Genomic DNA, 25605 nt, shown 5'->3' with positions numbered 1-25605 from the left:
AGAGGGCACGAAAGGTTCTTGTTCCTGCCAGAACTCGGCAGGAGATCAGGCACCAAATGTAGCATCATCACCATCATGTTTTTTTTATGGAGGAAATCCTCCCAGTTTGGGCCTGGGCCATGTTCATTGTAAAGTCACCTTGTACCTGCAAGCACAACTTCTGTAATGAGGGAATAGAAACTTTGCGGTTGCCATAAATTATTGATTAAATTGACTTGGAATGGTGTCAGTTGTGAACCTTCTGCTGAGGGTGTGTGAATAGATGCTTAAATTGACATGCGATGGAATCATACAACACAGAAAAGGACCTTCGGACCATCGCGTCTGCGCCAATCAAAAACAACCACCTAACTATTCTAATCCCATTTTCCAGCACTTGGGCCATAGCCGTGTTTGCCTTGGCATCGTAAGTGCACATCTAAATACTTCTTAAATGTTATGAGGGTCTCTGCCTCCACCACCCTTTCAGGCAGCGAGTTCCAAACCCCCACCACCCTCTGGGTAAAATAGTTTTTCCTCGCATCCCCTCTAAACCTCCTGCACCATACCTGACATCTATGTTCCCTGGTCATTGATCCCTCCACTAAGGGGAAATATTTCTTCCCGTCTACTCTATCTATGCCCCTCATAATTTTATACATCTCAATCAGTCTCAATCTCCTCAGCCCCAAGGGAAACAACCCAAACAATCTCTCTTCATACCTAACCCTCTCCAGCCCAGGCAACATACTGGTAAACCTCAGCCGGTCTGACAGCATCTGTGGAGAGATTCCTTGTTCCAATCCTACTCCGGCCCCATCCTACAACTCTCTTATCGGTACATCAACGACTTTCGGTGCCGCTTCATGTTCCCGTCTGGACCTGGATAAATTTATTAATTTCACTTTGAATTTCCACCCCTCTATCACCTTCACATGGTCCACGTCCGACAATTCCCTTCCCTTCCTTGACCTTTCTATTTCAATTTCTGGGGATAGACTGTCCACTAGTATCCATTATAAACCCACTGACTCCCACAGCTACCTCAACTACAGCTCTTCACACCCAACATCTTGTAAGGACTCCATCCTATTCTCCCAATTCCTTTGCCCCATCGCATCTGTTCTGATGATGCCACTTTCCAAAACGGTGCTGCTGATAAGAAAAATGAATGAATGAAAATCGCTTATTGTCACAAATAGGCTTCAAATGAAGTTACTGTGAAAAGCCCCTAGTCGCCACATTCCGGCGCCTGTTCGGGGAGGCTAGTACGGGAATTGAACCATGCTGCTGGCCTGCCTTGGTCTGCTTTCAAAGCCAGCAAATTAGCCCTGTGCTTGTTTTCATTCTTCTTTAATCGTGGTTTTCCACCCACTGTGGGCACCAGGGCTCTCAACTGTGTCCGACCTACCTCCTGCACCTCTGCCCTCACCCACCTCTCCTCCCTCCCAGAGCCCCTGCGTTCCCCCTGTCCTCACCTTTCACCCCACCAGCCTCCGCATTCAAAGAATCATCCTCCTCGAGTTCCGTCAACTCCAGCATGATTCCACCACCAAACACATCTCCTCCTCACTCCCCCTATCAGCATTTTGCAGGGACCGTTCCCCTCTTCCCACGGCACCTTCCCATGCAATTGGAGAAGGTATAACACCTGCCCCTTTACCTCCTCCCTGCTCCCCATCTCAGACCCTAAACACACTTTTCAAGTGAGGTTGCGCTTCATGTGCACCTCTTTCAATCTGGTCTATTGCATTTGCTGTTCTCAATATGGTCTACTCTATATTGGAGAGACTAAGCGCAGACTATGTGACTGCTTTGCAAAACACCTTCAGTCCGTCTGCAAGCAGGACCCAGACCTTCCTGTCGCTTGCCATTTCAACTCACCATCCTGGTCCCACATCCACATGTCCGTCTTTGGCTTGCTGCAATGTACCACTGAACCCCAGCACAAATTGGAGGAACAGTACCTCATCTTCCGATTAGGCATGTTACAGCCTTCCGGACATAACATGGAGTTCAACAACTTCAGACTGTGAACTCTGTCCTCCAGCTTTACCCCATTTTTATTTCTACCAATTTATTTTCATTTATTCCGTTGATCTGTTTTCCCCTAGCCATTGTCTCCATCCACCCCCCCCCTCCCCCAATCCCACTTGGGCCTTCAATTCCCTGTTCCCGCTTTCCCTTTGCCACACTGTTCACCTTTGTTCTGCCATTCACATATTCTAATCTCTTTATGTGCCACTGTCAGCAATCTTCGTAGCCGTAATCACCCCATTTACACTCCTTTTGTCTTCTGCCCTCGACATCTTTGTCAATATCCACCTATCGCTGATCCTCTATCCAGCCCCACTGCTCCACCCCGATTCCCCCCCCCACTACAGCATAAATCTGACCTAATTTCCAGTTCTATGTTGCTTTGACGAAAAAGTAATCTAGACTCAAAACGTTAGATCCCTTTTCTCACCACAGATGCTGTCAGACCTGCTGGGACTGTCCGGTATTTTCTGTATTTGTTTCAGATTCCAGCATCTGCAGCAATTTGCTTTTATCCTGGTAAATCTCCTCTGCACCCTTTCCATAATGTATATTCCAGAACGGCACACAATATTTTTTTATACAGTTTTATACAGTTCCAGCAAAACCTCCCTGCTCTTAAACTCTATACCTCAGCTAATAAAGGCAAGTATACCATATGCCTCCTTAACCACTGTATCCACCTGTTCTGCTACCTTAAGGGACAGGTGTACATGCATACCAAGGTCCCTCTAATCCTTGGTGCTTCCCAGGGTCCTGCAGTTCATCATGTAGTCCCTTGCCTTGTTTGTCCTGCCCAAGTGCATCATCTCACACTTATCCAGATTGAATTCCATTTGCCACTGATCAGCCCATCTGACCAGCCCGTTTATATCCTCCTGTAATCTAAGTCTATCACTAATTATCACCCCACCAATTTTTGTATCATCCACACTCGTGCTGGATTCTTTGTGGCCCTCACGAAACAGTGAATTGGATGTTCGGTACCTAAATTAATTTTAACCTTAATTAATCTCACACACAGTGCTTCAAACACATGTTTAGGACTTTAAGAGTAAAATCTGAGGCATTCCTTTTCCAGGCACACCTCGTCAATATTGCACGCTTACAGATTTCTCTTCCCGACTTGCATGTTGCTGCATTTGTGTTTTACGATGGATGTGCAGTCGGCGGCCGGACACAAATGCTGATTATTTTCTGCATTGGACACATTGGATATATTCTGAGTTGCTTGTGGTCTGGCATGTCATGTTAGCTAATGTTCCAGTCTTTCTATTTGTTGCGTCATGTTATCCTGTTCAGTATCTTCAGCTGGCACTGATGCATCTGGGAAGCTGCATGTGCTCTTAAGCTCAAGCTTCTCTAATAGGCGCTGAAATCTGCTCGAACACACTGGAAGAAGCATTTCCAGTGCTGCAAATTATGCAGCGTGGACAATTCTAGTCATTTTTCAGTAAATGTCTAAATTTGTTTTGCTTCACCATCAGCAGTAAGTGCTCAGCTCAGTGCAGGAAACAAAATGGTGACTGAAAACAATTAAAATATTTGGAGTTACTGCCTATTAAGCACATGCCAGCTGCTGCATATTTGCTCGCATTTGGACTTCACAATTGATGGTTTTCTCCCCACTTTGCTGCATGCTGATTCCTGAACGATTCAGTCATAATGAGCTGCTGTTTTATGAATATAAAGTTGCTTTATGGCCAACAGGCTGGAACTGTGTCACAAACATTTACCAGGATAGGGTGTGAAGGCTGTACCCTAACCATGGCACATGTGTAGGAAACACCTCTTCTTGTATGGATAGATAGTAATGAGATTTTTAATGAAACAAGCACGCATTATGTATCCAGGTTTTACGCTTCTGGCAATGGATATGCCCAACACTGCACCATCGGACCTCCAGCCACAGCCGCTTATTTCCATGCTGCAGTTATTTGGCTGGGATGACATGGTACACCCTCAGCTAGTTTGCAGATACCTCAGTCATCTAATCGAAAACAGGTATAACATTTTGATTTTCTTTTTCCCCCACGGCTCGGGCTCTGGGAATAGAATATAGAACAGTACAGCACAGAACAGGCCCTTCGGCCCTCGATGGTGTGCCGAACATTGCCCAAAACCAAGATCAAGCTATCCCACTCCCTGTCATTCTGGTGTGCTCCATGTGCCTATCCAAAACCCGCTTGAAAGTTCCTAAAGTGTCCATCTCCACTATCACAGCAGGCAGTCCATTCCACACCCTAACCACTCCCTGAGTAAAGAACCTACCTCGGACATCCCTCCTATATCTCCCACCCTGAATCTTATAGTTATGCCCCCTTGTAACAGCTACATCCACCCGAGGAAATAATCTCTGAACGCCCACTCTATCTATCCCCCTCATTATCTTACAAACCTCTATTAAGTCGTCTCTCATCTCCCTCCGCTCCAAAGAGAAAAGCCCTAGCTCCCTCAACCTTTCCTCATAAGGCCTATCCTGCAAACCAGGCAGCATCCTGGTAAATCTCCTTTGCACCTTTTCCAATGCTCCCACATCCTTTCGATAATGAGGTGACCAGAACTGCACACAATACTCCAAATGTGGTCTCACCAGGGTTATGTATAGTTGCAGCATAACCCCACGGCTCTTAAACTCAAGACCCCTGTTAATAAATGCGAACACACTATAAGCCTTCTTCACGGCTCTTTCCACTTGAGTGGCAACCTTCAGAGATCTGTGGACATGAACCCCAAGATCTCTCTGTTCCTCCACATTCCTCAGAACCCTACCGTTGACCCTGTAATCCGCATTCAAATGTTTTCTACCAAAATGAATCACCTCGCACTTACCAGGGTTAAACTCCATCTGCCATTTTTCGGCCCAGCTCTGTATCTTATCAATGTCTCTTTGCAGCCTACAACAGTCCTCCACCTCATCCACTACTCCACCAATCTTGGTGTCATCAGCATATTTACTGACCCACCCTTCAGGCCCCTCCTCCAAGTCATTCATAAAAATCACAAATAGCAGAGGACCCAGCACTGATCCCTGTGATACACCGCTGGTAACTGGTCTCCAGTCTGAAAATTTTCCATCCACCACCACCCTCTGTCTTCTATGTGATAGACAGTTACTTATCCAATTGGCCAAATTTCCCTCTATCCCACACCTCTTTACTTTCTTCATGAGCCGACCATGGGGAACCTCATCAAACGCCTTACTAAAATCCATGTATACGACATCAACTGCTCTACCTTCACTACACACTTAGTTACCTCCTCAAAGAATTCAATCAAATTTGTGAGGGAAGACCTACCCTTCACGAATCCATGTTAACTATCCCGGATTAAGCTGCATCTTTCCAAATGGTCATAAATCCTATCCTTCAGGACCTTTTCCATTATCTTCCCGACCACCGAAGTAAGACTAACTGGCCTATAATTACCAGGGTCATTCCCTTTCTTGAACAAAGGAACAACATTTGCCACTCTCCAGTCCTGTGGCACTATCCCCGTGGACAGCGAGGACCCAGAGATCAAAGCCAAAGGCTCTGCAATCTCATCCCTTGCCTCCCAAAGAATCCTAGGGTATATCCCATCTGGCCTAGGGGACTTGTCGACCCGCAGGTTTTCAAAATTGCTCATACATTCTTCCTCAGAACATCTACCTCCTCCAGCCTACCCGCCTGTATCACACTCTCATCCTCAAAAACATAGCCCCTCTCCTTTTTGAACACTGAAGAAAAGTATTCATTCAACGCCTCCTATTTCTTCTGACTCCATGCACAAGTTCCCACTACTGTCCGTGACCGGCCCTACCCTCACCCTGGTCATTCTTTTATTTCTCACATAAGAGTAAAAAGCCTTGGGGTTTGCCTTGATCCGACCCACCAAGGACTTCTCATGCCCCCTCCTAGCTCTCCTAAGCCCTTTTTTCAGCTCATTCCTTGCTACCTTGTAACCCTCAAGCGACCCCACTGAATCTTGTTTTCTCATCCTTACATACTCTTCCTTTTTCCTCTTGACAAGACATTCAACCTCTTTTGTGAACCATCGTTCCCTCACACGGCCATTTCCTCCCTGCCTGACAGGGACATACCTATCAAAGACACGCAGTATTTGTTCCTTGAACAAGCTCCACTTTTCATTTGTGCCTTTCCCTGACAGTTTCTGTTCCCATCCTATGCTCCCTAATTCTTGCCTAATCGCATCATAATTACCCCTCCCCCAATTATAAACCTTGCCCTGCCGTATGGCCCTATCCCTCTCCATTACAATATGAAAGACACATAATTGTGATCACTATCTCAAAAGTGCTCTCCCACAAACAAATCTAACACTTGGCCTGGTTCAGTACCCAGTCCCAAATCCAATGTGGCCCCACCTCTTGTCGGCCTATCCACATATTGTGTCAGGAAACTCTCCTGCGCACTCTGTACATAAACTGCCCCATCCGAACTGTTCGACCTATAGAGGTTCCAATCTATATTTGGAAAGTTAAAGTCACCCATGACAACTACCCTGAGACCTCCACACCTATCCATAATCTGTTTTGCAATTTCTTCCTCCACATCTCTATTACTATTTGGGGGCCTATAGAATACTCCTAACAATGTGACCGCTCTTTTCCTATTTCTAACTTCGGCCCATATTACCTCAGTAGGCAGATCCCCTTCAAACTGCCTTTCTGCAGCCGTTAAACTAGCCTTGATTAACAATGCTACTTCTCCACCTCTTTTACCACCTTCCCTACTCTTACTGAAACATCAATACCCCGGAACTTCCAACAACCATTCCTGTCCCTGTTCTAACCATGTCTCCGTAATGGCCACAACATCGTAGTCCCAAGTACCAATCCACTCTCCAAGTTCACCTACCTTATTCCGGATGCTCCTTGCATTGAAGTAGACACACTTCAACTCACCTTTCTGCCTGCCGGTACACTCCTGCGACCTTGATACCCTCCTCAGTACCTCACTACTCTCGACACTGGCTTCTGGAACACAGCTCGTTTTCCCAGCCCCCTGACAATGGCCCTGTGCCTGTCAGGATTGCAACCTCCAGCTGCAAGGCAGTTTTTTGCTTTCACCATTGCTGTCCAAGGTACAATCCAGTGCCTGAAACTTCAGGTGGCACTGTTTAAATATATAAAGTAATCATGGATTTGCTGCGCGATGCCCTGAAAGCTTTAACCACAATTATATTTTAGTTTTTTGGTGTTCAAGTTCCATTTTCGTATCCTTCATTACAGGGATGATTCTATGAATAACTACATATTGTATTATACAACAATGTATTATTGCCTGCAATATAATAAAAGTCCCAAGGTCCTTCACAGGAGGATGATGACACTGAGCCACACAAGGTGGTTTGTGTCCCTGGCTATTTATTTGTTATATAGATTGCCCTTTAGGGCACTCCTTAAAACCTGAGGGGTAGAAAGTTTTAAGTGAGGGAATTCCAGAGCTTTCGGGCTTGGACAAACGAAGGCACGGCCACCAATGATGTTGTGGTTAACATTGGGGATGCTGAAAATGTCAGAATTAGATGAGCACAGATGTCTCGGAGAATTACGCAGCTGGAGGAGATTTGAGCTGCGGCTTGACCAGGAGCCAATGTAGATGAGGGAGCACAGCGGGTGATAGGTGAATGGAGCTCAATGAGATTGAAGACACGGGAAATAGAGTTTTGCAGAAACTCAAGTTTATTGCGAGATGCATGTGAGACGCTAGCTGGAAATATGTTGGGATAGTCAAGTCGCGAGGTATTAAAAGCATGAATGTTGGTTTCAGCCTCTGATGAGCTGAGGAAGGGCGGAGTTGGGTGATGTTAGGGATGTGGGAATGGGTATTGTTTGTGATGATGCCGATATGTCGTCAGAAGCTCATCTCCGGCTCAGTCATAAAATCAAAAATATAAGTATTGACCTCAAGAAGAACAACGATTGTTTAAATCTTCTTTAGTTAAAAAGCAAGAGGAATAAGAACCTTCCCACCCACAGTTTCAGAACAAAGAGCCCACACCAGTTTATTAATATTTGCCGTTTTCCCTTCCACAGTGAATGTTGTTGCAAATGTCTAGTTTATTGTTCATGTGTTTTAGTATACAACTTTTGGTTTTGTGGAATAACGTTTAACTAAAGAGCCAGGGAAAGACCTAACAGCCTCCTCGCACACGACTCGGACGTGACAAAACCGGTAAATCTCGTCAGCGACTTCTTGTTACACCTCATCTCAATGAGATCTCGAAAGGCATCGCGATTGAGGGTGGGATCCAGATTTACATCTTCAAGTGAGCAGTTAAGGTCACTTAAATATGTTCTCACCGGAGTTACCCAAGGCGCGGGACCTAATGGCCTCACCTTGGAAACCCCGACCAGGCGCTGTTTAGCACTGGTGTCCTCAAACATAGACCAGGTGTACCAGCACTTGGGGGAGTTTCCCCGGTGATCGGGGGCCCCTGGGGGAATGGGCGCTGAGCAGATTGGTACCCTGGCACTCCCGGTGCCAGCCCGGCACCCTGGCACTGCCACCCCTGTGTGACAAGATGTCCCTGTGGCATCGGGAGTGCCAGGGTACCAATCTGCCCAGAGCTGGGGATCGGACATGGAGTGCCCTATCCTTACGAGGTGGGGTGCGGGGGCTTGAGAACCCCCTAATTGGTATGTGTGAGGGTCCGGAGGCAGCGATGGGGGGTTCAGAGATCGGAGTATCATTTCAAAATGGTACCCTGATCTCTTCCTGCACTGCCAAGCTGAGCTCGTTAGTGCAGGAAATGAGTCCAAGTGTGACCTCGACGGGGCATTCCTCGCCGAGGTTCAAAAAAGAAGCAGAGTTCCGTTTCATAATGGGGTCGTTGTCGGCGCTGCAAGCGCTGGGAAACACCCCGCTAAGAGGGCCCAAAGCAGCGTTGTTTCCTTTCCATTAACGTTAAAAAGTTGGAAGGTTATTAGATTTAAAAGATCAGAATAGAAAAGATAGGGCAGCAGATGGAAAAACGTAAGCTATTCCCAACTGGAAACAGAAACTGAAAATGGAAACAGAAAAACGAAACTTTGAAAGGAAGCTGACCTGCCCTGTTTCTAAGGAAACAAAAACTGAACCTGAGACTTGGTAACTAAAACGACTGGGTAGACTGAAACTGCTTGAAATGATATAAAGAGATCCGAGCCATCCAAGTAGTAGCTGCAGTTTGGAACTGGTGTGTGCAGCTCACTGAGAGAAGATAGCCAAAGTAAATGACAGGTGGATAGACCTGCACTGTAAGCAGAATAATAAGCTAACATCATCATCATTCACTGTGTGAAAGCCAGATGACACTTAATCTCAGTTTGAATTTTGTGAGGGAAAAGAAGCTGGAAGATAGCCGAGTTCGAAGCTAATGGAATTTACAGGAGTCTCTTGTCCTCATTCTTTTGGTAAAGAACTGGGAGTTTGGATTTCTTATTTATTTAAAAATATTACTGGTTGCTGCAGAGATTGTAACAAAACTGGTGGCTCATGGTGGGATTTATACTCCACAGACTAATATGAGGTGCGCTGGAATATAGGCTCAGGTTTAATGAGCAAGATTTCCCAGTGAACATTTGTTGTATTTTTCGAGAAACAGTTATGGCATTGTCAATTGCTAAAACTGTTCTGGAGAGGGAAGCTTTATCGCTGTGTGATTTGCAACAATTAACAAAGGTTAGTTTAAAAGAATTAGCAGAAAAATTATAGTTAGAGGTAAAAGCAAAAGACAGAAGTAAATAACTTTAAAGAAGTAATTAACTTCAAGATTTGAGGCTACAGGCGGAGTTTAGCTTGCTGACCACAGGGGGGGGGTGGTGGAGCAGCTGAGAAAGGCGAGGGGGCCAATCTATGAGCATGGAGAAAAGGTTAGCAGAATGCTTGCACAGCAGCTTAGGAAGAGGGAGGCAGCTAGGGAGATAGGGAAAGTAAAGGGCGGAGATGGGAACCTGGCTGGTGATTCAGCAGGGGTGAATAAGGCGTTTAGGAATTTCTACAGCAGGCTGTACAGGTCGGAGCCCCCTACGGGGCTGGAGGGGATGAGGCACTTCTTGGAGAGGCTGGGTAGAAGGGCTGGGGGCCCCAATCAGGCTGGAAGAGATAGTGGGGGGCTTGATGGCCATGCAGGCGGGTAAGGCCCCGGGTCCGGACGGGTACCCAGTGGAGTTTTATAAAACGTTCTCCGGGATATTGGGGCCGGTGTTGTTGAGGATGTTCAATGAGGCAAGGGAAGGAAGGGTGTTCAGGCAACGATATCGCTGATTCTTAAGCGGGACAAGAACCCGGAGCTGTGTGGGTCCTATAGGCCGATCTCCCTGCTGAATGTGGATGCCAAGTTGCGGGCAAAAATCTTGTCCTCCAGGATAGAGGATTGTGTTCCGGACATTATTGGGGAGGACCAGACGGGGTTTGTTAAGGGCAAGCAGTTGGTGGCCAATGTCAAAAGGCTGTTAAATGTGATCATGATGCCTCGGAAGGTAGGGAGGTGGAGGTAGTGATCGCAATGGATGCAGAAAAGGCTTTTGATCGGGTAGAATGGGACTATCTGTGCAAGATACTGGGACGGTTCGGATTTGGGCGGGGCTTTATTGACTGGGTCAGGTTACTGTATCAGGCTCCTGTGGAAAGTGTACGGATGAATAGGACAACAACGGACTATTTTAGACTGCACAGGGGGACGAGACAGGGATGCCCCCTCTCCCCACTGTTGTTTGCGCTGGCTATAGAATCGTTGGCAATTGCTCCGAGAGCCTTGAGGGGCTGGAGAGGACTGGTCCATGGGGGGGGGGGGGGGGTAGGGGGCGGGGGAGAGAACAGGGTTTCACTCTATGGGGATGACCTGCTTCTGTACTTTTCGGACCCAATAGAGGGGATGGAAGAAATCATGAGGACCATGGGGTATTTGGCCGGTTTTCGGGGTATAAGCTCAATGTGGGAAAGAGTGAGATGTTTGTGGAGAGGTGCCTCAGAGAGCTGACGTTTAGGTTAGTAGAGGGAAGTTTTCGGTACCTGGGCATACAAGTGGTGCGGGAATGGGACCGGCTGCATAAATTGAATCTGGCCCGGCTGGTGGACAAAATGAAGGACTATTTTCTGAGATAGGACGGTGCAAACGGTGAAGATGATGGTCCACCCGAGATTCCTATTTGTATTTCAGTGTCGCCCCATCTTTATTCCGCGGTCCTTCTTTAAGCGGGTCAACAGAGTGATCACGGGCTTCGTCTGGGTGGGCAAGACCCCGTGAGTAAGGAAGATAATGCTTGAGCGGAGTCGGGGAGAGGGCGGGCTGGCGCTGCCAAATTTTAGCAACTATTACTGGCCGGCTAATATAGCCATGATCAGGAAGTGGATGGTGGGGGAGGGGTCGGCACGGGTGCGTATGGAGGCAGCTTCATGTAAGGGCACCAGTTTGGGGCGTTGGTAACTGCGCCTCTGCCGTTCCCGCCGGCGCGGTACCCCACCAGTCCAGTGGTGGTGGCGGCCCTGAGAGTTTGGGGCCAGTGGAGGCAGCATGTGGGAGCAGTGGGAGCATCGGTCTGGGCCCCAATCTGTGAGAATCACCGGTTTGCCCTGGGGAGTATGGACGGGGGGTTCCGGTTATGGCAGAGAGCGGGGATTGAGAGGATGGGGGATATGGGCATAGAGGGGAGCTTTCCGAATATTAGAGCATTGGAGGAAAAGTTTGGGTTGGCATGGGGAAACAAATTCAGGTATCTGCAGGTGTGGGACTTCCTTCGTAAACAGGTGTCAACCTTCTCACTCCTACCGCTAAGGGGGATTCAGGACAGGGTAGTTTCCAGAGGGTGGGTAGGAGAAGGGAGCGTCTCGGACATTTATAAGGAGCTTATGGGGTCGGAGGAGACGCAGACCGAGGAGCTGAAGCGCAAGTGGGAGGTGAGATAGAGGATGGTCTATGGGCAGACGCGTTGAGTAGAGTCAACGCGTCCGTAACATGTGCCAGGCTCTGCCTGATACAATTTAAGGTTGTTCACCGGTCTCACATGACAGTGGCCCGGATGAGCAGATTCTTTGGGTTGGAGGACAGGTGCGCAAAATGTGCAGGAGGACTGGCGAACCATGTGCACATGTTTTGTACATGTCCAACGCTTAGGGGATATTGGCAGGAGTTTGCGGACGCATGTCCATGGTGTTAAAAACAAGTGTGGCACTGAGCCCAGAGGTTGCGATTATCGGGGTGTCAGATGACCCGGGAATCCAGGAGGATAAAGAGGCTGACGTTTTGGCCTTTGCTTCCCTGGTAGCCTGGAGACGGATACTATTAGCATGGAGGGACTCAAAGCCCCCGAAGTCGGAGACCTGGCTATCAGACATGGCTAGCTTTCTCTGTTTGGAGAAAATCAAGTTTGCCTTGAGAGGGTCACTGTTAGGGTTCGCCTGGAGGTGGCAACCGTTCGTCGACTTCTTTGCGGGAAATTAATCGTCAGCAGACGGGGGGAGGGGCGGGGAGGGAGTAGTTTAGATTAGAGTAGGGGATTAATAAGGATGGGACCTGTACGAGAGGTAAATGGCTTTTGCACTATGTTTATGGTTTCATGTATATTGCTTATTTTGTTGGTTTTTAAAAAAATCTTTTTATTGGCATTTCTCATATATATAAACAGTTGTATATATACACATCACATTTTTCTCGCCTGCGCTAATTTCCTTTATTATACAGAGGTTTAGTTTGTCCTTCGTTTAACTGACCCTACGTGCCTTTCATTGCCCTCGGGATCGGTCTGTGGTTCCTCCCCCTTCCCCGTTTCTCCCCCCCCCCCCTACTTCGGCTGAGTTACTCCTCGTTGCTGGTCTCGAACAGGTTTTGGAACAGACCAACAAACTGCCCCCAAGTATCCAGGAAGCCTTCCTCTGACCCTCGGGTGGCGTACTTAATCTTCTCCAGGTGGAGAAATTCTGAAAGGTCAGCGAGCCAGTCTGCAGCTGTGGGTGGTGCTGCTGATCGCCAGCCGAGCAGGATTCTCCGGCGTGCGATTAGGGAAACGAAAGCAAGGGCGTTGGCCCCCTTCCCCATGTGTAGCTCTGGCTGCTCTGATACCCCGAAGATTGCAACTATTGGGCATGGCTTCACCCTCACCCCCCAACCTTGGACATTGCCTCGGAGAACGCTGTCCAGAGACCAGCAAGCTTGGGGCAAGCCCAAAACATGTGGGTATGGTTGGCCGGGCCCCTCTGGCACCCTCACATTTGTCCTCCACCTCCGGGAAGAACCTGCTCATTCGGGTTCTGGTCAGGTGCGCTCTGTGCACCACTTTGAGCTGCATTAGGCTTAGCCTTGCGCAGGAGGAGGTGGAGTTCACCCTGCTCAGTGCTTCGCTCCAGAGTCCCCATCCTGCCTCTGTCCCCAGTTCGTCCTCCCATTTTTGTCTGATCTCTTCCAGTGGAGTCCGGGCTCTGTTCAGTAGCTGTCCGTATATTTTCCCACATAGCTCCCCCCTTCTCGTTGCTTGTGCCTATCAGGTCCTCTAGTAGTGTGCTTTCTGGGGCCCCAGGGTACCCCACTGTCTCTTTGCGGAGGAAGTGTTTTATTTGGAGGTGTCTCATTTCCTGTCCTTTTGCTGCCTCCACTTCCTCATCAGTTCGTCTAGTGTCGTCAGTCTGTGCCCTACGTAGAAGTCCCCGACCGTCAATGTGCCCCCGTCCCGCCTCCATCTTTTGAAGGTGGTATCTAGCATGGCTGGGAGGAATCTGTGATTTCCGCAGATGGGGGACAGTTTAATTACCTCGAAGTGTTGTCTGAGCTGGGTCCATGTTCTTAGCGTGGCCGCTACCACTGGGCTTGTTGTGTATCTTGTTGAAGGGGATGGGAGTGCTGCTGTAGCCAGGGCCCGGAGGGTCGTTCCTTTACAGGATGCCACCTCCATTTGTACCCAATCTGTGTCAGGTTCTTGTACCCATCCCCTCACTCTTTCTGCTGTTGCTGCCCAATGGTAGTATTGTAGGTTTGGTAAGACCAAGCCCCCTTTGATTTTCCTTCTTTGCAGTGTCTGTTTTGGGATTCTCGGGTTCTTACACCCCCACCCCCACACAAACGCCATGATTAGACTGTCTACGTTTAGGAAAAAGGCCTTGGGGATGAAGATCGGAATGGATCTAAACAGGAAGAGGAACCTTGGCAGTACGTTCATCTTGATCATCAGCACTCTCCCCGCCAGGGAGAGTGGGAGTGAGCCCCACATTTGAAGGTCTCTTCTTACTTACTCCACCAGGCTGGTCAGGTTCCACTTGTGGATCTGTGTCCAGTCTCTGGCTATCTGGATCCCCAGGTAACGGAATCTGTTCTGGGCTGTTTTGAACAGGAGCCCCTCCAGCTCTGTCCCTCCCCCGTTTGGGTTCACTGGGAATGCCTCGCTTTTGCCCAGGTTAAGTTTGTAGCCCGAGAAGGTTCCAAACTCTTTCAGCATTTGCAGTATTGCCTTCAGTCCCTCCTGTGGCTTTGAGACATAGAGGAGCAGGTCATATGCATAGAGTGAGACTCTGTGCTCTCTGTCTCCTCTCCGGATTCCCTTCCAGCTTTTCGCGTCCCGCAGGGCTATCGCCAGGGTTCGATGGTTAGCGTGAACAAGAGTGGGGACAGGGGGCAGCCCTGTCTTGTTCATCTCTGCAGCTGGAAGTATTCAGAGCTGGTGGTGTTAGTTCGGACACTCGCTTTGGGAGCGTTGTACAGGAGCCTCACCCTGGCGGTGAATCCCGCTCCTAGCCCAAACCGTTCCAGTACCTCGAGAAGGTAATTCCATTCGACTCTGTCGAAGGCCTTTTCTGCATCGAGGGAGACGATCATCCGAGGGGGGGGGGGGGGGGGGGTCATTATTACGTTCAGCAGCCGCCTGATGTTCGCTGTGAGCTGCCTACCCTTGACAAAGCCAGTTTGGTCCTCAGCGACCACCTCTGGTACGCAGCCCTCCAGCCTTTTGGCCAGGACCTTTGCGAGTATTTTCACATCCACGTTCAGCAGGGTAATGGGTCTGTATGATCCGCATTCTATCAGGTCTTTATCTTTTTTGGGTATCAGTGAAATTGATGCCTGCGCTAGCGTTGGGGGCAAGGTGCCCCCTGCCAGTGAGTCCGCGAACATGTCCCTTAGGTGTGGGGCCAGTACTGGTGCAAATTTTTTGGAGAAGTCCGCCGGAAACCCATCAGGTCCCGGTGCCTTCCCCGCCTGCATGGAGCTGATGCTCTCCATGATTTCTCCCAGGTCTATTGGTGCTTCCAGCTCCACCCGTCTGTCTTCCCCCACAACTGGTAGTTCCAGTCCATCTAGGAACAGTTTCATCCCCGCGTTCCCGTTGGGGGGCTCGGAGGGGTACAGTCCCCGGTAGAAGGTCTCAAATGCCCGATTGACCTCCTTTGGCTCTGTTACCAGTCTGCCTCTGCTATCCTTTACCTGCTCTATCTCCCTTGTGGCTGCCTGCTTTATCAGCTGGTGAGACAATAGGCAGCCAGACTTGTCTCCGTGTTCGTAGAAGGTCCCCCGTGTCTGACTGAGTTGGTACACTGCTTTCCTAGTGGATAGCAGGTTAAAAGTCCATTTGCAGCTTTTTCCTCTCCGCCAGCAGCCCTACTGTCGGGGCCTCGGAGTATTTTCTGTTGACTTCCAGGATGGAGTCCAACAGTTGTTGCCTGGCCACCCTCTCTTCCCTATCTCTGCTTGCCTTGTAGACTATGATCTCTCCTCTAATGACGACCTTCAGTGCCTCCCAGAACGTGGAGGGTGAGACCTCGCCATTTTGGTTGTTACTCACGTAGTCGCCTATGGCCTGCGATGTTTTCTGACAGAAGGCCTTGTCGGCCAGGAGGTTCCGTGTCCAGCCTCCATGTGGGGCGCTGGGCACGGCCTGTCTCCAACCTCACATCCATATAGTGCGGAGCGTGGTCAGAGATAACGATCGAGGAATACTCCGTTCCCGTGATCCCTGGAAGCACCGATTTCCCCACTGCAAAGCAGTCGATAACGGGTGTATACCTTGTGTACTTGTGAGAAGTATGAAAATTCCTTCTCTCCTGGGTGCAGGAACCTCCATGGGTTCACCGCCCCCATCTGCTCCATAAATGCTCCTAGTTCCCTCGCCATGCCAGTCTTTTTCCCTGCTCTGGGGTTTGATCGGTCGGTCAGTGGGTCCTGTACACAGTTGAAGTCGCCCCCCATGATCAGTCGGTGTGTGTCAAGATCGGGGATTTCTGCCATGGTCTTTTTTATGAATTCTGTGTTGTCCCAGTTGGGAGCGTACACATTTGCCAGTACGACCGGTGCCCCTTCCAGGACATCGCTGACCATGACATACCGTCCCCCTGGGTCCGTAACTGTCTTGGTTTCCGTAAATCTCGTCCTCTTACTAATTAATATTGCTACTCCCCTAGCCCTCGCCCCGTAGCATGAGTGGTATGTCTGTCCCTTACCAGCCGTCGGTCTTTCTCCCTCAGGTGCGTCTCTTGTAGGTAGATTATGTCTGCTTTCAGGCTTCTTAGGTGGGTGAAGGCTCTGGATCTTTTGACCGGGCCGTTGAGTCCCCTTACGTTCCAGGTAACAATCCTGGTGGGTTTTTTTTGACCCCCCCCCCCCCCCAGGTCCTGCGGGGTCACCCATACTTAACTGGTGGATGCGCCCCTGCCCTCCGGGGTTCCCCTTCGTTACGGGGCCGTACAAAATGGCCGCGGTCACCGCTCTCACCACGAGGTCGGGCTCCAGGCTTTCCTTTTGTCCAGAGGGCACCCACCATGGCCGCCAGCTATGTGTATGCCACGTGGCTGCGCCCCTGCACTCCAGGGTCTCCTTTCGTCCTGAAGCCCTCCCGAGTGGCTGTTTGTGGCACCGTCTTGGTTCCTCGCCCTGCTCCATGCCTGCCGAGGCCTGTGTTTGAGCTGCTTATCTACCTCACCCTTCCCTTTGCTTCTCTTTTGTTCTGCGCTCTTCCCCCGACTCCTCTCCCTCCCCCCCCTTAGTCCCTGTTCCTCTGTGTCACCCCTGTGTTCTTCCCCCCCCCCCCATCTGCCCTGCCCCCCACTTCTCTTTGTGCCAGGCGCTCCTCTCCCCTGAGAAGCGCGCCGCGGCCCTCCTTTCTTCCTGCCCTCCCATGTTAGCCCTCCTCGCTGGCACGGTGGTCCCCCTCCCAGCACTTGCCCTGTTCTGGTCCTGTTTTACCTTCCTTTTGCTAGCCCTTGTCTCGCCCTCCTGTCCGTCTTTTTCACCCTCATTCACCTTGCTTCGCTCCCCCCATTGCATTGAGAGGTGGAATGAGCCCGGGAGCAAATCAGCACAGTCCCGCACAGTGCACCAAACACGTGTGTACAGTCCGTGATCTTATTGTCTCTGTTTGCGGTCTGCCCGCTGCTCTTTGTTCCGATTCTTCCTTTCTTTTCCAATACCGTCGCTTTCATGACGGCCGTTGTGGCTGTCCCTCCCCCAGTTTGTTTGCTCTAACGAACTCTTCAGCTGCCGTTGGGTTGTTAAAAAACAGCTCCTTTTCCTCAAATGTTACCCAGAGTTTGGCCGGGAATAGCATCCCAAATTTCACATTACTTTTGTGCAGTGCTGATTTGGCCCTGTTGAATTCAGTCCTTCTTTTGGCCAGGTCCGCCTTAATGTCCTGGTACACCCTGATGGTCTTCCCTTCCCACGTGCTCGCTTTCGTCTGCCGGGCCTACTTTAGGATTTTTTCCTGTCTTGGAACCGGTGCAGCTTCACGATAATCGCTCTGGGCTGCTCCCCGGCTTTGGGCCTTGGTCGGAGCGACCTGTGCTGATTATATTTCTGGGGCGTTTGGAAACTTCTCCCGTCCCACTAGCTTGCCCAGCATTTGGGTGACGTAGCCTGTTGGATCTCTGCCCTCCATCCCCTCTGGCAGACTCACTGTTTTAACATTCTGCAGTCTGGACCTATTTTCCTGGTCCTCCACTTTCCCTCTTAGGCTCCCCTGGGTCGTTACCAGTCTTTTCACCTCGGTTTCCTGAGTTACCATCCTGTCGCTCTGGTCCGAGGCGGCCCTCTCCAACTCCAGAATCGTTTTCTCCTGCACCTCCACCTTCCTTTCCAGGCCGTTGATGGTTCGCTGCATTTTGTCTGCTGTCTCCGCCAGCATCTCCTTCATCATTGTGTGGAGCTCCGTCCTGAGTGCCTCCCTCATGGCGTTTATCTCCGTTTTTATCTCCTCCTTTATGGCGTTTATTTCCGTTTTCAGCACGCTTCTCCATTCCTCCCCCTGTGCGGGGGCGGGGGGGGGGGGGGGGGGGTGTCGCCACGTCCTGTTCCTGCTCAGCTGCTCGGCTCGCCAACTTTTCCGCTTCCTGGTTCGCCTGAACCTCCGCCTCGCCCCGTGGGGTCGTCTGCCTGCGTGGCCGCAGCTCCTGCTTTTTTCCATCGCCTTCCCTGCTGTTCCTTCTTACATCTCGCCGTCCCCTCAATTTATTATTTGGAGGCATATTTCTGTCTGTGCCTTCCTTTTAAAAACGATTTTTTTTTTTTTTTATAAAAGGGGATTTTTGTTTTTGAAAGTTTTTTTTCCCCTTTAAAAAAGTTTTTGTTTTTTTCAAAGAATTTGCAGGAGAGGAACAAGCAAGGTTGAATTAAATTTTTTTAATTTTGTCCTTGTGATCCTCTCCGTGCTCCAGCTTTCAGGCCGTTGCCGAGCGATCCCCGCTCCTCCTCCACGTGCAGCTCACCGGGACCAGTCTCTCCTCTTTTTTTTTCCTCTCCCTCTCCAGCTCCGTGGATCGGAGCTTTGGCGCCTGGGCAGGGCCGGATACACGGGGCCTAAGGAATGTTTTTTGTTGAAAAACCTCCGGGAAACCCCCCCCCAAAAAAGCCGTGATTTTGTGGCTGTGCGGGAGCGTCTTTGCTGCGGCCGCTCCATTCGCCGTTTATTTTGTTGTTGTTACTAGACCAAAAATACCTCAATAAAATGTTTATTAAAAAAAGGACTGAATTTTCACACAGGCGGAGAGGCTTTCATCTTTATTTTTAACAAATTTAGAGTATCTAATTATTTTTTCCCAGTTACGGGGCAATTTAGCTTGGCCAATCCACCTAACCTGCACATCTTAGGGTTTTGGGGGTGAAACCCATGCAGACACAGAGAGACTGTGTGAACTCCGCAAAGACAGTGACCCAAGGGCGGGATTGAACTCGGGTCCTCAGCGCCGTAGGCAGCAGTGCTAGACACTGCGCCACCGTGCCACCCGAGGCTTTCATCTTTATGACAATACTACTGGAGGCCAGAATCTGGAAGTCCGGCCCTCGAACCTAGCCCCCCCCCCACCACTTTCACAGGTGGATGAGGGAAAGAAAGCAAGTCAGTCTTTGGATACTTGTGGTTCACGGAGGCAGCTGTGCATGTTAAAATGCTACAGTAAATATATGGTAAACAATAGATAGTAAAGAAAAAAGCTATCGCTTCACGACCTTTTCCTCAGATGAGCGTGAGGTCAGGTGTAATGCCTGGATCTGGTATGTCTCTTGTGGGGACCATGAATTGGATTCAATTTGAATTTGTTTTTGGAGCAGGTAAGGAGCTGGATTAGGGAGCTGTTCCTGTCCTTTGGCTCTGAGCTCTGGCTTTGTAACTCTGATAAAGGAATAATAAAAATAGATTGTGTCCAAATGAGTTGTGAATGGCTGCATTATAGCGGCAGTGGTTATCACTGCTGCCTCACAGCGCCAGAGACCTGGGTTCAATTCCACCCTTCGGTGACAGTCTGTGTGGAGTTTTCACATTTTCCCCATGGCTGCCTGGGTTTCTTCCGGGTGCTCTGCTTTCCTCCTGCAGTCTAAAGATGTGCAGGTTAGGTGGATTGGCCATGGTCAATGGCCCTTGGCGTCCAACAATTAGGTGGGGTTACGGGTATAGGACAGGGGAGTGGTGGTCTTTCAGAGGGCCAGGCAGATCCAATGAGCCGAATGGCCTCCTTCTGCACTGTAGGGATGAACAGAAATGAAGGGATCATGAAAGAAACAAGACCAGACCAGCCGAGGAAAAAAACATAGAAGGTGGATCCTGGTTATAATATTCTCTTCACCCAGAGGTACATCTCTCCTCTCTCTTTCCACACACACACACACCCACCACACGCGCACACACTCCACACACACACACACACACACACACACACACACACATCCACTTCACTGTTAACATCCTTTACTTTAGAGCATTTTAAACTCCTTTAGGCAACACAAAAACTGAGCTCTTTTTGCGTTGTTTTGACAAGCTTTTCTAACACAGTATGTAGATTGTCCGACCAGAGGAGGGGCAATATTGGATTTAGTACTTGGTAATGAACCAGGGCAAGTGATAGATTTGATAGTGGGGGAGCATTTTGGAGATAGTGACCACAATTCTGTGACTTTCACTTTAGTAATGGAGAGGGATAGGTGCATGCAACAGGGCAAAGTTTACAATTGGGGGAAGGGTAAATATGATGTCAGACAAGAATTGAAGTGCATAAGTTGGGAACATAGGCTGTCAGGGAAGGACACAAGTGAAATGTGGAACTTGTTCAAGAAACAGGTATTACATGTCCTTGATATGTATGTCCCTGTCAGGCAGGGAAGAGATGGTCGAGTGAGGGAACCATGGTTGACAAGAGAGGTTGAATGTCTTGTTAAGAGGAAAAAGGAGACTTATGTAAGGCTGAGGAAACAAGGTTCAGACAGGGCGCTGGAGGGATACAAGATAGCCAGGAGGGAACTGAAGAAAGAGATTAGGAGAGCTAAGAGAGGGCATGAACAATCTTTGGCAGGTAGGATCAAGGAAAACCCCAAGGCCTTTTACACATGAAATGAAATGAAAATGAAATGAAAATCGCTTATTGCCACAAGTAGGCTTCAAATGAAGTTACTGTGAAAAGCCCCTAGGATCCACAGCTGTTTGTGATTTTCATTAATGACTTGGATGAGGGAGTTGAAGGGTGGGTCAGTAAATTTGCAGACAATACGAAGATTGGTGGAGTTGTGGATAGTGAGGAGGGCTGTTGTCGGCTGCAAAGAGACATAGATAGGATGCAGAGCTGGGCTGAGAAGTGGCAGATGGAGTTTAACCCTGAAAAGTGTGAGGTTGTCCATTTTGGAAGGACAAATATGAATGCGGAATACAGGGCTAACGATAGAGTTCTTGGCAATATGGAGGAGCAGAGAGATCTTGGGGTCTATGTTCATACATCTTTGAAAGTTGCCACTCAAGTGGATAGAGCTGTGAAGAAGGCCTATGGTGTGCTAGCGTTCATTAACAGAGGGATTGAATTTAAGAGTCGTGAGGTGATGATGCAGCTGTACAAAACTTTGGTAAGGCCACATTTGGAGTACTGTGTACAGTTCTGGTCGCCTCATTTTAGGAAGGATGTGGAAGCTTTGGAAAAGGTGCAAAGGAGATTTACCAGGATGTTGCCTGGAATGGAGAAGTAGGTCTTACGAGGAAAGGTTGAGGGTGCTAGGCCTTTTCTCATTAGAACGGAGAAGGATGAGGGGCGACTTGATAGAGGTTTATAAGATGATCAGGGGAATAGATAGACAGTCAGAGACTTTTTCCCCGGGTGGAACAAACCATTACAAGGGGACATAAATTTCATGTGAATGGTGGAAGATATAGGGGGATGTCAGAGGTAGGTTCTTAACCCAGAGAGTAGTGGGGGCATGGAATGCACTGCCTGTGGAAGTAGTTGAGTCGGAAACATTGGGGACCTTCAAGCAGCTATTGGATATGTACATGGATTACGGTAAAATGATATAGTGTAGATTTATTTGTTCTTAAGGGCAGCACGGTAGCATTGTGGATAGCGCAATTGCTTCACAGCTCCAGGGTCCCAGGTTCGATTCCGGCTTGGGTCACTGTCTGTGCGGAGTCTGCACATCCTCCCCGTGTCTGCGTGGCTTTCCTCCGGGTGCTCCGGTTTCCTCCCACAGTCCAAAGATGTGTAGGTTAGGTAGATTGGCCATGATAAATTGCCCTTAGTGTCCAAAATTGCCCTTAGTGTTGGGTGAAGGTGTTGATTTTGGGTAGGGTGCTCTTTCCAAGAGCTGGTGCAGATTCAATGGGCCGAATGGCCTCCTTCTGCACTGTAAATTCAATGATAATCTATGATTAATCTCGGACAAAGGTTCGGCACAACATCGTGGGCCGAAGGGCCTGTTCTGTGCTGTATTTTTCTATGTTCTATGTTTTCCCTTCTGCAGTCTGCTGAAATGTAAAACCTAAACTATCTGAAACCCAAATCATACCCCTATAATTAAATTATATTGACCTTTTGGTTGTCCATTGTTCAGCTCCTTGGCAACCTGGTCACATGATCATTTTCTTGAAGCCAGGTACTTTAAACCTATTTCTTAAAATCCTAATGCAGATTGTTGGCTTTTACCTCTAAAAGCACATGTGGCAAATTTACTATCGCAATATATGACAATATTGACAAAGTAAAAATATTACACACCGTACTAATACTGAAAGATAGAAGCATCATATGTAGCAACTGTAAAGCTGCTTATAATCAGACAACACAGAAGGTGGCTTTCTGTCCATTGTGCCTTTGTTAGAGCTTTCCAATTCACCTCACTCTACTGCTCTTTCCCTATAGCGTTGCAAATATCCAATTCCCTTTTGAAAGTTACTATAGAATCTGCTTCCACCACCCATCAGGCGGAGCATTTCAGATCATAACAATTCTGTGTTCAAAAAATGTCTCCTCGGTTTTCCTCTAGTTCTTTTGCCAGTTATTTAAATCCGTGTCCGCTGGTTACCGATCCTCATTCCGATGGACATAGTTTCTCATTTATGCCATCAAACCTTTCACCAATTTGAAGACTTCCATTAAATCTCATAAGCTTTTCTGCCACAAGGAGAACAATCCCAGTTTTTCTAGTCTCTCCACATAACTGAAACCTTACAGCCCTCTCAGGCCCTGCTGCCATAGGTGTTTGTTCACCCTCCCTATTTTCCTCTCCACCATCAACAGGCTAGCTTTCAGCAGTCTCGTAACCAATCCCTGGACAACTACTCACACTCCACTTCTCTACTTTGTCCTTCATCTCAAGGGTCACTTGTTCTAATTTATCCACTCAGGTTCAGGAATCTGTTCTTAATGTTTTACTCTTGGGAAGCACCTCGGGGCCTGTTTTATATCGAAGGTACAGTGTGAGTGTAAAGTTGTTATAAGATTGTGCAAGTAATCAATAAAGCATTATTTTTTGTAAAAATTGAAACTCATTCTAAAGTCCGATTTGACAAGTGTACAGAATCCAAAGTCATTCTCTTGTAGTAAGAGAAAACCATTCTTCTCAGCAAATCTCCACGGTATTCACTACTTCCTAATCGCTTGAACCAATCAAAATTACATAACTACCTCATGCTGTTTGATGTAGAAAATAAATCTGTTAGAGCCCAGACCCCAGTCTTGCTTTATCTTTGCTTTCGTGGTTCAGAACATTGTAGCTGCCAATTGTGTTGCTCTTGGAAGCACATTGGATTTCAGCTGGTCACCATTGCCTGAATGTACCCATTCCTTTTCCTTTTAAAATTTTAAAAACTAAATCTTCAAACAAAATTCTTCTCATTTCGTTATCTTGAAACATATATATTGTTTTGAAAATTCTATAACTTTTAAAAACAAAAATTTGAACTGAAATCCGACGTCAGTATTTGAAAGATTAACACGGGATTTTGTTTCTAATCATAGGATTGTTACAGCACCGAAGGAGGTCATTCGGCCCATCATGTCTGTATTGGTTGACCGCATGAGCATTTCACCTAGTGCTATTCTCCTGCCTTCTCCCTGTAACTTGACGCATTTGTTTCTTTTCAAGTAATCATCTAATTCCCTCATAAGATTTGAGAAGTATTTAAATGTGCACTTGCAATGCCAAGACATATAAGGCTATGGGGCCAAATGCTGGAAGATGGGATTAGAATACTTTGGTGGCTGTTTTTGACCGGCGCAGGCGCGATTGGTCAAAGGGGCTTTTCTGTGCTGTAGACCTGTATGCCTCTATGAATGCCTCAATTTAACTTTCCTCCACCACACACTCGGGCAGTACATTCCAGTCCCTAACCACCTGCTGTGTAAAAATGTATTTTCTCACATTGATTGAGCTTCTTTTACCAATTACTTTAAATCTGTGCCCTCTGGTTCTCTAATCTTCAGCCAATGGGAACAGTTTTTCCCTATCTACCCTATCCATGATTTTGTATACTTGTATCAAATCTCCTCTCTGCCTTCTTTTCTGCAACTTCTCCATTCCATCTTTTTCCCCATACCTGGAGTCGTTCTCGTAAACATTTTCTGCAGTCTTTCCAATGCCTTCACATCGTTACTAAAATGCGGCATCCAGAACTGTACGCAGTACTGCAGCTGAGGTCTAACAAGTGTCTTATACAAGCTCAAAATAACCACCTTTTTACTCTATGCCCACATTAATAAAGCCTCGGGGGACTGTATGCTTTAACTTCTCTCTCAACCTGTCCTGCCACCTTTAATGACTTCTGTACATATACACCCAGGTCCTCCTGCTCCTGATCCACTTTTACAGCAGTATCCTTTGCTTTATGCTGCCTCTCCATGTTCTGCGTCTCCATGTTCTTTCTACCAAAATGTACCACCTCACATTTTTCCACATTGTGTCATTCCACCACCTTTGTGAAATTCTTACACTGTCCTCACAGTTTACAATGCTTCTAAGTTTTAGTAATCTATTGATGAGAACTGTAAACCACCAAGTGATCATTTAAAACCGCATTTTGTGCCTCTGATCATTGCTGGATGCACTTCTACAAGCCTGTTCTCCAGATTGCAGATTTGGATTATAAAGCTGAGTTTCAGTCCTGTCCAAATGAAGGAAACAAGTCATCGTAGATGTCCAACTGTTCTTTGACTTTGTATCTCCTCAGTGCTTTAGTGGATGCTCTGACAAGTTTAGGATGCAGCTCATATCAAACTTCATCGGTCCATTCTTGGTTTCGCTGTGTGTTGCAGCAGCATATGAATCAGACTGTTGGCGTTACAGAGAAGCTGGACTCCACCCACACAACTGGTAAGAAATAAACATGGAATCATTTGAGTTGCTTAAAGATAAGGGAATGTTAATGGGAAAAATTGTTACCTTTACTGAGGTACTGAATTCACCAGTTCTTAGCTGCAAAGCACTGTATTGCCACTGACTAGTAAAGTTCCGAAGTAAAATGAATGTGTTTGAAAGTGTTTACTGTTCTTGATGCTGCACGATGTAAAGACTCACCAAGCTATCTCAGCAGCTAGAATATGTTTGCATCCACATTGTCACACAATACGTCTTATTGAAACCCCAGAATGTAATGTCCTTTATTAACGTGGCACACATGGTCACTAATGAGATAGACCCTATGACCTGTGAAACCCAGAACAGATTGGCTGGCCGTTAGTCAGCCAGCACCAACTTTCTTTTCTGTTTAAATCATTCACATCTGCTCCGCTTCCACCAATTAGAGTTAGTATCTATCCCCTAGCATTATCTTTTAGTAACTTAGATCACCAAGCTACACTGCCCTGTTCTCTTACAGAAACAAGGCATGCATGCAACAGTGATGGGATAAGATGATAGAATTCAGTACTAGCTGCTATCTTAACA

General features: G+C 47.9%; 1 protein-coding gene across 2 annotated transcripts in view; it reads left to right on the top strand.

The window, feature by feature from the left end:
- The window catches only part of mms22l (MMS22-like, DNA repair protein), a 228555-nt gene that overhangs the window by 161211 nt on the left and 41739 nt on the right, over positions 1 to 25605 (top strand). The window contains exons 16-17 of one of the 2 annotated variants that reach the window (XM_072499581.1): positions 3870 to 4020; positions 24890 to 25032. In XM_072499581.1, coding sequence (XP_072355682.1) covers positions 3870 to 4020; positions 24890 to 25032 — 294 coding nt within the window. The remainder of the gene's footprint in view (positions 1 to 3869; positions 4021 to 24889; positions 25033 to 25605) is intronic. The other variant, XM_072499582.1, reaches the window with a different exon arrangement.

Source organism: Scyliorhinus torazame, chromosome 4 (genome assembly GCF_047496885.1).
Source record: "Scyliorhinus torazame isolate Kashiwa2021f chromosome 4, sScyTor2.1, whole genome shotgun sequence".
NCBI classification, from domain to species: domain Eukaryota; kingdom Metazoa; phylum Chordata; class Chondrichthyes; order Carcharhiniformes; family Scyliorhinidae; genus Scyliorhinus; species Scyliorhinus torazame.
This window is presented reverse-complemented; position numbering and strand designations above follow the sequence as displayed.